The sequence below is a fragment of the Miniopterus schreibersii genome (genome assembly GCF_964146895.1).
Source record: "Miniopterus schreibersii genome assembly, chromosome: 8".
Taxonomy (NCBI): domain Eukaryota; kingdom Metazoa; phylum Chordata; class Mammalia; order Chiroptera; family Miniopteridae; genus Miniopterus; species Miniopterus schreibersii.
In genome coordinates, this window is record NC_138109.1 from 8,768,030 (window position 1) to 8,781,045 (window position 13,016).

At 44.3% G+C, this 13,016-nt stretch overlaps 1 protein-coding gene across 1 annotated transcript; it reads left to right on the forward strand.

The window, feature by feature from the left end:
* Window positions 1–693: 693 nt before the first annotated feature.
* Window positions 694–10,579, forward strand: ZNF436 (zinc finger protein 436). The gene is made up of 4 exons (XM_081146050.1): window positions 694–783; window positions 2,057–2,149; window positions 3,099–3,225; window positions 6,386–10,579. The coding sequence occupies exons 2-4, from the start codon at window positions 2,117–2,119 to the stop codon at window positions 7,636–7,638; spliced, it is 1,413 nt and encodes a 470-aa protein (XP_081002176.1). The 5' UTR covers window positions 694–783; window positions 2,057–2,116; the 3' UTR covers window positions 7,639–10,579.
* The last annotated feature ends 2,437 nt before the right edge of the window (window positions 10,580–13,016 follow it).

The window sequence follows — 13,016 nt, forward strand, 5'->3', positions numbered from 1 at the left end:
GTTCTTTTTAGACACTTGAGTAATTTAACCATAAATAACTGGGCACTGGGAACAGGACACTCACTAATAAAAGCATAGCCTGGAGTCATGTTCGAGGGGGAAAAAAAAATAAAAATCAAGTCACTCAGTGGGTGGATGTATCTGCAAAACAAAAGAAAAGCCCCTTTCCCAGCGCAGGCAGAGAAGTCTCCTGTACAGTTAGAGACAACAGGCTTCTGGGCAGGGAGCCAAGGTTCTGGGGATATTTATAACTTGAAGAGGGTGGGAGTCCCTAATAAGCTGCTATATTCTTTTTCCATCACTTCCCTCTCCAAGGCTACAGTGAGCTCAGAGCTCTTCCCCACGCAGAATGCCTGCTTTTCCTAGTGCTGGACTTCCATTGTCTAATTTTCTCATCCTGGCTGGGGAAGGGGAAGGGGGCAAGTCCTTCCGTTCGGAAGAAATCCAGTTGAATGCAGCTTAGCTGCTGCTGGTGTTTCTTGGCTAGCTGCTGTGGTCTCAGAGGGATCTGCCTATGAGCCTGTGGTTTCTGAGCTGCCTGAGAATCTGAGGTCTCGGGAATCTGTGAGTCTTCGGGATCCGCCTACGATCTCTGGGCTTTGCCTGCAAGTCTACGGATTCGAGCTCTACCTGCGGGTTTGGGATATCCGGAATCGGCCAGTAGTGATCTCTAGAATCTTTCCAAACGCCTGAAGTCTCAAAGAACTGTGCCTGCGTATTTGGAATTTGGGGCCTCTCGGATCTTGGAGCCGGCAATCTAGTGGATCTTTTGCAGGCCAGGAGGTAAGTCTGTCAGTTCGTTCTCGGCTCGGGTTTTCGGCTTCCTATCTTCAGCGGATCAGACTGCTAATATCTTGAGGGCCCGGGGGGCTCAGGCCCTCAGAGGCCCTTCGGTGCCGGAGGCCGCCAGGAACCGAAGCAGACAAGCCCTCAGGATGATAAGGTCGGTTCTTCCCAGCGCTGGGGTCTGGCTCGCTCCTTCTTACGCGCCCTATCCCCCGCGCTCGCTCAGGGTTTTGGCTTCCCCTCTGCTAGGCACAGCTCATTCAGCCCGCCCCTCAAGGGGCGCCCTCTTTAGAAGGACGCGGTCAGGCTCCCCCCTATAGGGTTAATTGAGACGGGGCTTGGGCACCGCCTGTCCTAATCGCGGACCGCACTCGCTAGCTCCCCGGCGGCGCGGGGCCTCTTGGGAGTTGTAGTCCGCGTAGCAGGATGCGAACGTCGCAGGCGCTGCTGGGCGATGTAGTGCATGGGCGGAGCTGAAAGTTCCAGCGCGGCCGCTGAGTCTTCCCTGGGGAGTGGGCAGCTGCCTCTTTCCTCTCAGGCCCCAGCTGTCAAAGAAGGGCTAATCCGAGCGGAACCCAACACAGGCCAGCGCCTAAACTAAGCCAGACGTCGCAATTAAGGTCCGACTCAAGATAAGCTTCTAGGGACGTGAGAACTTCCCTGGCTTTATTGGGCTGTTGCCTCCCACGGAAGAAAGCGAGAGATACTCTGCCCTGTCTAGGAGGACGCGCTTCTTTCTCCACCCTTTTGTTCTTTTCCCTCCTTGGCTTTTGGCCCCTGACTGGCCTTTGTACGCGGGAATGGAACTCAAACTCCCGGCAGGCCACAGGGCCAGGCGCAGGCGTGATAGAGGCATCCAGCCATGCTACAAGGGGCGGGCCTAGTGTTCGGCTTCTAATTGGTAGACCGTTTTTCGAGGTTCGCTCGCTGATTGGCTGAGGCAGCTGCCGGAAAAGGCCCAGCCTCGTGATGGAGGAGCGGAGGCGTTCTGTGGGCTGGGCTGAGAGCCTCCTCCCTGAGACTGCAGCGGCTTGACCCCGCCGGGCCCGCGAGGGACGGAGCCTGGGAGCTGTCCTACTAAATTCCCGCATTGCCTCCACCCCGTGGTGGCGGAGACGCAGAGGGCAGGTCGCGCTCTAGGGTCAAGGAGGAGAGTGACCCTGCCCGGGTCCAGGGCCCTCCCCAGCCGCCTGGCGTCCAGAACTCCAGCCCTGGGGAGTGGGCAGGGCCTGTTTTCTGTGCCTCACGCCCTGCTTTTCGCCTCCTTTAGTGCTGTCTGCTAGCTGCTTTTCCTGCTCTCTCTCCTGGGAGGCGAATCCTTGAGCCCGAGATGGCAGCCACCCTGCTCATGGCTGGGTCCCAGGTAAGCCGGGGGTGGGTTCGCCGACCCTGCCTCTGCTTACCCACCTGGTCCTGGCGTTTCTGTGCTCTGCAAATCCCTGTGGGAAATTCCCTGGGAATAGTAATTAGCTCGCGTCGGTATTGTACCTGTAGGGACCCAGTACCAGACCAGTTTAGCCACAAACAAGCATTTATTGAACACCTGCTGTATGTCTTTAAATACCGGGGGGGACAAAAGATGGATGAGACGAGCCCTCCCTCCTGCTCACAATCTATAGGGAGACAGATGCATCCGGCTAACCTTGATACAACGTGATAAGGGCTCCATTTGCTGTAGGAGCAAATTGCTGTGATGTGGGAACGAAGGAGTGGGGGTGATTAATTCTGTCTGAGGGGTCCGAGGGAGGAGTGGAGCCTAGCAGAGGGATGGGGAGGGGTACTGAAGAATAGTTGGTACTGGAACAGGGCCTGAAAGAATACTAGGATATCCGGAGGAGGAGGGCCCAGCTCTTCCATTCGTAACTTATTTTGCTACTTACATTCTTTTTATTTCTTGAAAGCTTTTGTCACTTAAATATTGGTCAATTAAAGATTTTCTTCATCTGGAATATAAAAGAATAATAGGATCTCTTCTAGTTTGGGAAAGATATTCCAGGAAAAGAGGAACATTGTGAGTAAAGTTATGGCACCATGTAGGTGCTAGATGTGTTCTGGGCAAAGTACAGCTGGAGGATAAGTTTCCGGTGTGGGGCAGGGATGTCTGGTCATTGGACCAGAGCAATTAACTTGTGAATTGCTCTCTTCTTTACCATACCTCTTTTTTGCTTGTTTATTTCTTCTTTGGACTCTACAAATCAGATTTAATACCTTTTGCCTCCTCCGTAATTCTAGCCATGTCTGTAACTTCAAGGAGAAAATCTGATACTAACCTCCAAGACACCAAGTAATGAGGAAGCATTGTGTGATTTCAGGCACCGGTGACATTTGAAGATATGGCCATGTACCTCACCAGGGAAGAATGGAGACCTCTGGACCCTACACAAAGGGACCTTTACAGGGATGTTATGCAGGAGAATTATGGCAATGTTGTCTCACTAGGTAAGTAAGGATTCTCTACCATTCTTCACCCTACGTTTTTGAGACTGTCAAAAATGACTTAGCTCTTTCAACACAACCTAGTTGTTTGATTTTGAAAGCATTTAGTTGGGTATTGGCTTGAGTTGAGTCCTCAGACAAATGTTTGAGTGGGAACATCAGTGTCATATTGTCTATTTTTATTTATTTATTTATGTTTAATCCTCACTTGAGGATATTTTTCCCGTTGCTTTTCAGAGAGAGTAGAAGGGAGAGAGAGGGAAAGAAACATCGATGTGAGAGAGACACATTGATTGGTTGCTTCCTGCACATGCCTGGACTGGGGCCAGGGCCTGCAACCAAGGTACATGCCCTTGGCCAGAATCTAACCTTTGGGCCAACGCTCTAACCACTGAGCCAAACCAGCCAGTGCTCATATTGTCTATTTGTAAAATTTATTTATTGAATTGAGAGCGGGGGGAGAGAGAAACATCAATTTGTTGTTCCACTTACTTATGCATTTATTGGTGGATTCTTGTATGTGCCCTGACCGGGAATCAAACCTGCAACCTTGGTATACCTGGATGACACTCTAATCAACTGAGCTACCTGGCCAGGGGCAGGGTCATGTAGTCTAAAAAGAAGAATGTTTCTGTACATTTTGGAAACATTCAGATTTCTTGTGCCCTGAATCATTTGCCATTTTCCAGCCTGTTTGTACAGATCACTGACCAAACAGGTCTCACATAATGGTGCTTGCTAGGATATAAATGTCCCCGTAAATGGTGCTTTTACTAGAAAATGATGAGGTTCTGACCCAGATTCATGGGAGAACAAAAGCCACCTTTCTATGTTTGTTTTGGCTTCAGTGCCTTAGCTTTGCCTCAGGTCCTTTATCTGGAGTAGGTGCTTGTCTAGAGATGTTTCAGAGTTTATCATAGATTTTGAGTATGTCAAATGTTGTCCCAGGAAAATCCTGAACTAAATGAGATCACAAATTATATTAGTGAAGGAAGCTAATTTTTTGATGATCTGCAAACCTATCTTTTCCCTTAGCTATCCTTTGGTCTGTGTGAAACCAGAACAACAGTATATTCTTGAGCTGAACAGCCGTTAGCCTCACTTTGTCTCCTGTTTAGATTCGACAAAAGTTAGCAACCATATGTGGTTCACTAGGTCATCTTCAACTCATTGAGGACTACTCCTTTTTTTGAAATCTTTATTCCTATAGCCTTTTCCAGAACAAAAGGCAAATATGAGGTGTTTTCTTTTTTCTTTTTTTAAATCCTCACCTGAAGATATATAATTTTTTCATTGATTTGAGAGAGAGGAGAAACATCCATCAGTTGCCTCTTGCACATGCCCCAATGGGGATTGAACTCACAACCTGGGTATGTGCCCTCACCAGGATCAAACCCAAGACCCTTCAGTGCACTGAAGGGTGCTCTAACTACTGCACAACCTCACCAGGGTGAGGAGTTTTCTTTTTAAGTTGGGCTTTCTCTGATATCCCAAGTTTCTTGGATCCTTCCTTTAGAAAAGCAACTAGAAATTAAGTTACCTACCCATATCTATGGCAGCCTGTTACCCATATATTCCACTCAATCCAACAAAAATAAGAAACAAGAATCTTAAAGAAATATGAATTTTCATGTCTATGGTTGAGTCCAAGGAGCACTTAGGGATAGAAGCATGGAAGCACCAAAAGTTTTTGCCTAAATAAGTTTAGGAGTGGGTTAAATAATGTTAACAAGGCTTTTTTACCTCAAGACTCTTTAGAACCTTTAATGTGTTATCAGGCATTGTGAATTTCTAAGAAGATGTTGCATGCATCATTTACCAAACTAATTTATCCATGGACCCTTTTCCCCAGCATACCGACCTCTTTCTGAAGAGTGTACTAAGAAACACAACTTAGAAAATGCAGTGTCTGTACAAAGTGTTTTTTGTACACAGTGGTTATATATTTTGATTTTCATTTGAAGACTGTACTTAGTGCCAAGAATGTTCTAAGCTAGGCATCTTTTTTGCCTTCTCCAACCTTCCCACCTCTATTTTCCCTAAAAGACCACTGAAAAGTAGCATTTGGCAGTCACTTTTTCTGTCAGCTGGTATAAATAGATAGAAATGCATTTTTCTCCATGCTAACCCAGTAGGTTCTTAGTAAATGTTTTATAATGGTAATGATGAAGGCTTGATCAGTTAAGAACACATACATACATGCATTTGCACATAAAATATCTAGACTCTTGGCTCTTAGAGATTCTAATTTAGAGTCTCTTATATTCTCTATTTCTGGTTTTCTCCTTTTGAAAAACCAGGAATATATACAGTTTTTATAAAGAACCAATAACTATTGATACAGAGCATGAACTTTTTTTTCTTTTTATCCTCACCTGAGGACACTTTTTCCATTGCTTTTCAGAGAGAGTGAAAGGGAGAGAGAGAGAAACATCAATGTGAGAAAGACATATTGATTGGTTGCCTTCCACATACTTGGTGCAGGGATTGAGCCTGCAACAGAGATACATGCCCTTGGCTGGAATTGAACCCTGGACCCTTCAGTTCACAGGCTGATGCTGTAACCTCTGAGCCAAAGTGGCTAGGGCCAGTGTGTGAACTTTAGTCAGACAGACCTGCATTTGAATCCTGGCTCCACCATTTACTACTATATGACCTTTTGTGTGTATATGTGTTTTCAACCACAGTTTACATTCAGTACTATTCTGCACAAGTTTCAGATGTACAATAAAGTGGCCAGAAAAGCATGTACTCTACAGAGTGGTCCCTCCGCTGCCCAGGCACCCACCTGGCCCCATACCCAGTTATCTTGACATTATTAATTATATTCCCTATGCTGCAATCCGCATCTCTGAGGCTTTTCTGCACCTACCAATTTGTACTATTTAATCCCCTCACCTTTTTCACCCAGGCCCCCAACCCCTCTCCCATCTGACAGCTGTCAGTCTGTTCTCTGTACCTATGAGTATGACCTTTTGGAAGTCACTTCCTCAATCTTAGATTTCTAGTTTATAAAATGGAAATCATAATGCCTGACTCTCAGGGCAGTCAAGGTAATTCATGTAAAGAACTTATTAACACAGTGCCTGGCACACGGTAGGTAATTTTTTGTGCGTTTACCAGTATTACTATTATTATTATTATTATGTACTCTTTATTACAGATTTTGAGATCAGGAGTGAAAATGAAGTGAATCCAAAGCAAGAGATTAGTGAAGATGTAGAATTTGGGACCTCATCTGAAAGACCTGTTGGGAATACTGAGGAAAATCCTGAAAGTGAAGAGGCCTTTGAAAGCAGGGATAGATCAGAAAGACAGTGGGGAGATTTAACAGCAGAAGAGTGGGTAAGCTATCCCCTCCAACAAGTCACGGATCTGCTTGTCCACAAAGAAATTCACACAGGTATTCAATATCATATATGTTCTCAATGTGGAAAGGCCTTCAGTCAGATCTCAGACCTTAATCGACATCAGAAAACCCACACTGGAGACAGACCCTATAAGTGTTATGAATGTGGAAAGGGCTTCAGTCGGAGCTCACACCTTATTCAGCATCAAAGAACACACACTGGAGAGAGACCCTATGACTGTAATGAGTGTGGGAAAAGTTTTGGAAGAAGCTCTCATCTCATCCAGCATCAGACAATCCACACTGGAGAAAAGCCCCACAAATGTAACGAGTGTGGGAAAAGTTTCTGCCGACTATCTCACCTAATCCAACACCAAAGGACCCACAGTGGAGAGAAACCCTATGAGTGTGAGGAGTGTGGGAAAAGCTTCAGCCGGAGCTCTCACCTAGCTCAGCACCAGAGGACCCACACAGGTGAGAAGCCTTATGAGTGTAATGAATGTGGGAGAGGCTTCAGTGAGAGATCTGATCTCATCAAACACTATCGAGTCCACACAGGAGAGAGGCCCTACAAGTGTGATGAGTGTGGGAAGAATTTCAGTCAGAACTCTGACCTTGTGCGCCATCGCAGAGCCCACACGGGAGAAAAGCCTTACCACTGTAATGAATGTGGGGAGAATTTCAGCCGCATCTCTCACTTGGTTCAGCACCAGAGAACCCACACCGGGGAAAAGCCATATGAATGTAACGCTTGTGGGAAAAGCTTCAGCCGGAGTTCTCATCTCATCACACACCAGAAAATTCACACTGGAGAGAAGCCCTACGAATGCAATGAGTGTTGGCGAAGCTTTGGTGAAAGGTCAGATCTAATTAAACACCAGAGAACCCACACAGGAGAGAAGCCTTATGAGTGTGTGCAGTGTGGAAAAGGTTTCACCCAGAGCTCTAACCTCATTACACATCAAAGAGTTCATACGGGAGAGAAGCCTTATGAATGTACTGAATGTGAGAAGAGTTTCAGCCGGAGCTCAGCTCTTATTAAACATAAGAGAGTTCATACTGACTAAGTTCTGTAATTATGACTGAGAAACAATTTGAAGGTACAATTTTATTTGATATCAAAGAGCTCTATCAAGACTGAGTTTCTTATAACGTATGGAATTTCCTTGTTGTAGGCCACAGTTTTAAAACATCAAAGAAGACAAGCCATTTGAAATTCTGACCCACGGCTTTGGGAATGTTCTTCCCTCCCCAAAATAGTGATTTTTATTCACTCAATATTAATGAAGTGCTTCATCAAAATCAGTCCCACAAGTAACTGGAACTGTGAAGTCTAGGGAATAAATGCTGGTAAATGCTTAGGCCTGGGCCTGGAAATAGAGTACATTTTTAAAAGTTATTTCTCCTAGCCTTGGCCCAAAAAACTGTGGTAGGGAAATGTTAGACTGTAATAGGGGATAACAGCTGCTTTGGAAAAAGACAAGAGACTTTGCCTGAATTACCACACTTACTCACTTACCATAGTAGTTGGGCACATACATCTTCCCCTTCAAAGGGCTTTTTCCTTGAGTTGCTCATGCACTTATGTCTTTACGACTTTCTGAGAGCTGGATTCTGCATGATGAAGGCAATGATCGTAACTTTTTTCCTTCTCATTGTTTCTAATTAACTTTTTTAAAGCTTGCATCTTTGTGAAAGCTAACTGAAGATACAGATTGCGAGGAAAAATGAAACACAGATTTGGGGACCAAGGACTCATCAATGGTGGTGACTTTAGCATTGATGCCTACTGTTGTCATTAATCAGAATTTATTAATTTTCTTTGGGGATCACTGTAGGGAACATTGTAGGGAAAATATCTTCAAGGAAAGATAGAACCATAAGTGTTGGTGGAGTGTAAGGAGCAAGAGGAATTGACAACTTCAGGGAAGGAAGCAGAGTCCCTTCCCAAGGAACACAGGTCATTTCTGTGTTCTTTCCCCTCCACCCTTTAAGATCAATTCTCCTTATACTGCTAAGTAGGATTTGATAAGGGCCACATCCCAGTGTTTCTCTTAGCTTGCATAAGGGCATGTGTATGTACAGTAAAATGTGTATTCCTGTGGTTTTTCCAATAGCAGAAACTGAATTCACACAGAATTAGCATGTTCTTGGGTGATGTTGATGGTGTGACAGAACTACAGACACAACTCCAATGTGAGAAATGTCCTTTTTTTCATTCTTTATGAAGAAAAAAATTAAACACTAGTGCTCTAGTGTGCACTCTTGTAAGATCTGTCTTTGTACAGAACTAAGCACTTGTTTATATGTATCAGTCAATTGTGGGATATAATGATTGGACAAATAGGTTGATTGTCCTGTTCTCAGACTGAATATCCTTTCTTTGGGCTAGTCACAAGGAATTAATACCTATAGGAACGTATTTTCACCCTCAGCCTACAGATATAAGTGGTTAAGAGTTGACTAATGTAAGCCCAGTAGTGTCAGTTCTCCTTTCAGCCCAAATAAGAATTAAGAAATATCCCAAATGTTGGTGCTTACCTAAGTATTTGGGGGTGTGAGTGAAAGAAAATTGATGCCCAGGAGATGGGACTCAAGTAAGGAATTTTTTTTGTTGCGCGTGCCTCAAGTTATTTCTACTGTGCTTTATTGTGAGAGTTGTAACATTTGAAAACTACTTTTGCCATAGCTCTTTGGGACTTGTTAAAGAGCCAGTCATCTCTAGGATAGTGTACTGTAGTGAGTTATGATCCACAGCTGTGTGGGACTACACCCTTGCAAATGACACATCCTTGAAAGTAAAATAATGAAAAAAACCCTCTACCGAGGAGCTTTCTTTCTGTTGCCACTCCTGTTTAAACTCTGGCAAGAAGCATGTTTTTTGTTCTATACAGAATCTAGCTGACTGTGAGTATTCATATTTTAATTGTTGAATGACTTACATGTTCTTAATAACTAAACTCAAATATGTCTTTCACCATATTAGTGTTGCTGGTGGTTTTAATGAATATCAAAGTTCTGTTTCTGTGAGCCACTAGAGCATCAGCTTTGGAGTGGCCGTAGAAGACAGCATCTTCATAACTTAACTGTATTTCTCCCCTTTTCCTTCCTTTCTTTCCTGCCCCACCCCCATACCGTGCCAGCTGCTGCTTTTGGCTTCTAAGTATCCCAGCCATTTCTCCATACATGTGCACTCCAGCTGGGAAGTTAAAAGGGCAAGGGCCAGACCAGCTCTTTCTCCTCTTTTTCTGTCAATTGCTGCCCATTTGTTGAACTTTGTGTAGAAGTTATGCATCGGACTCTTTGCTAATGCTTTTTGCATGCCTTTCTGCTCCCAAGACTCTGGCTGCTTCTGCACATACCTTGAACACTTTGTGCCTGTTTTCTGTGGTTGTGGAGAGTGAATGGACAAGTAAGTATGTAGAGCAGTTTTCCTTATGGTATTGGTCAGTTATCCTAGTGTCTATATATGTATTATTCTAACAATATTATATAATTAAAAGTATAATTTTTAAAATCAAAAAGCTGAGAATTATTTCAGTAATCCAGCACCGATTCATAAAATGGGTTTTCATCCAATTCATTAAAATTGGGTGCAGTTGTTCTTTACATTCATGCATTTGTACAGATGTTCTTGTGGAAATTTGGGAGTATGTTGTGGTCACACATTGGTGAGCCCTTTGGATACTGCTGTATTTTGGGAAGATGCAAAAACCTGAACAATTTCCTATGAAGATTAGGCTGGTGGCAAGGCAACATGAACATATTTGTTATGAGTGACTGACTCATTAGCTTTGGAGAAGGGAAAAAGAAAAGACCACATTCAAAAGGAAAAATAAAAGGAGGCCTTGTTGCTTTAAGGAGATGTTTTTTGGGTACCTATTAAAAATACTAAAACAGCCCAGCTGGCCATGGCTTAGAGGCTGAGCATCCGCCTATAATCCAGGAGATTGAGGTTTAATTCCGGGTCAGGGCACATGCCCAGGTTGTGGGCTCTATCCCCAGCAGGGGGCATGCAGGGGGCAGCCGATCAATCACTCATCATTGATGTTTCCATCTCTCTCCCTCTCCCCTCCCCTCCCCTCCCCTCCCCTCCCCTCCCCTCCCCTCCCCTCCCCTCCCCTCCCCTCCCCTCCCCTCCCCTCCCCTCCCCTCCCCTCCCCTCCCCTCCCCTCCCCTCCCCTCCCCCCTCCCGTCTCTCTAAAATCAATAAAGATATATTTTTAAAAAAGAAAAGAATACTAAAACAATTTCTACTGAACCAGTGTTGGGATTCCAGAACAGATACCTTAGAAACAGTCAAAGGCTCTCTATTTATGACATAGTTTCACAGTCTGCCTAAAGCAGTGATTATGTGTTACCAGAGTGTGGCCACAATTTTCAAATTACTTACCAGTAGTTTTCTCCTATGAAACCTTTTTTTTTTCCCCCCCAGTCCTCACCTGAGGATATTTTTTTCACTGCTTTTCAGAGAGAGTGGAAGCAGGGGGAAGGAGAAACATCAATGTGAAAGAGACACATTGATTGGTTACCTCCTGCACATTCCCCAACTGGGGCCAAGCCTGCAACCGAGGTACGTTCCCTTGGCCAGAATGGAACCTGGGACCCTTCAGTCCACAGGCTGACGCTCTAACCACTGAGAAAAACTGGCTAGGGTTGAAACCTTTTTTTAAATGAAGGTCCAGTCTAGGCAGAGGTAAGGAGTGGAAGTGCTTTAAATTGGGCAAAAAAAGATGGAAGAAAAATTGAATTAATCTTATAGCCAAGACTTGGAAAAGAAACTTTATTAAAACATTTTTCTTTAAACTATTTATCTACATGTTCCGAATTTTTAATTTCTGGGAAGGAAAATGCCAGTTCACCAGGAGAAATACATCTATTTGATGTGTTAATATTTCACCATTATTATAACGAAGCAGATTTTCTCTTTGTTCTCTAGGAAGCTAGGGGTTGGTTAGGGCTGTGCTTCCGGGACATTAGGACCCCACTGAATGCAATGATAATTTGTTAAATGGTTCCCTAGTGTTTCAAAAGTTAGTGTTCAAAAAGGAGTTCCTATGCCCTGGGAGAAAAGGACTCTGAAGCATGGGTTAGATACCTGTGTCTGTCCTGGAGTAGCCAGTTTGGTCCCTGCTTCTCTATAGGAGACTTCAAGATAAAGGGCCATTAGTCAAAACAAAACAAAACTGAGGAGTAAAATTAGGGAAAAACGACCCTGTAATGACCTAATATTGTTTCGTAATTAAAACCATTGTAGTATGTTTTTCTAAATGCTTCATGTCCAAAGTTTGTATTGTTTTCAGCTTCTCCAAAGGTTTTTGTTTTTACTTCTGGGAGAGATTGAGGCTGATGACATCAAATTTTCACTTTGAGTTTCATACCAGTCCCTGCAGGTAGCTGCCTTATAGACAACTCCAGTTGGAAATTAGCACCTTAAATCAAACCTCAAACTGAGCTTACCACTTTCTTCCACCACCCCCCCCACCTGCTTCTGTATTTCCTAACTCACTGATTGCCTAGTTATCCAAGCTAGAAACTTGCATGTCATACTTGATCATTCCTGCTCCTTTAGCCACCCTCCGCAAATCAATAACATTGGTTGAATAATTAGTCATCCAAAAAAAAAAAAAAAAAGTCATCTGGACATGACCATACCACCTCTTTTTAAAAAAATACATTTTTACTGATTTTTAGAGAGGGATAGAGAGAGAGAAACATCATTGATTGGCTGCCTCCTGCGCATCCCCCTACTGGGGATGGAGCCCTGACCAGGAATCAAACCATGACCTCCTGGTTCCTAGGTTGACATTCAATTGTTGAGCCACAGCATCCAGGACCACCTCTTAAATATTTCTCCAAGGCACCTACCTTGCTCTACTGCCACCACGTGACCTTGGGTAAATTACTTAGCTTTTCTGTTCCTTGGGTTTCCCATCTATTAAATGAGGGTAATTATATCTATCTCACAGTTGCAAAGATTAAATGAGATAACAGGGCTCAAAATATTAGCTGCAATTACTCAGACCACTACCACCAGGCATATCTTCCCTACAGAAACAAGCTCTTAATGAGCCTCTTTTTTCTTTTCAACCCTCATCAGTTAGTCTCCCTCGATGCAGCTAGAACGAGCTTTCTGAAGGGCACATCCCTTCTTGCCACTGTTCTGAATAAAGCCTCATGCTCCCCATCACCAGTAGCAAAGAGCGAACCCCCTTCGGTGTGATTTACGAGGTCCAGCATGCTCTGGCCTCCGCTGCTCTCCTTAGCTTCTGCTCTCTGCACTTTCCCTGAACTTGCAGCGCTCTCCAGGCTGCGCCTCTTTCTCTCTATGCTGGCCAACTCCTCCTCCTCCAGGTCTCATGCCTAACTTGTTCTAGGAAACCTTTCCTGGCCCTGCCAGACTGGATCTGGTGTCCCTTTCTGGGTTCCCTGCGTTTATCCCAGT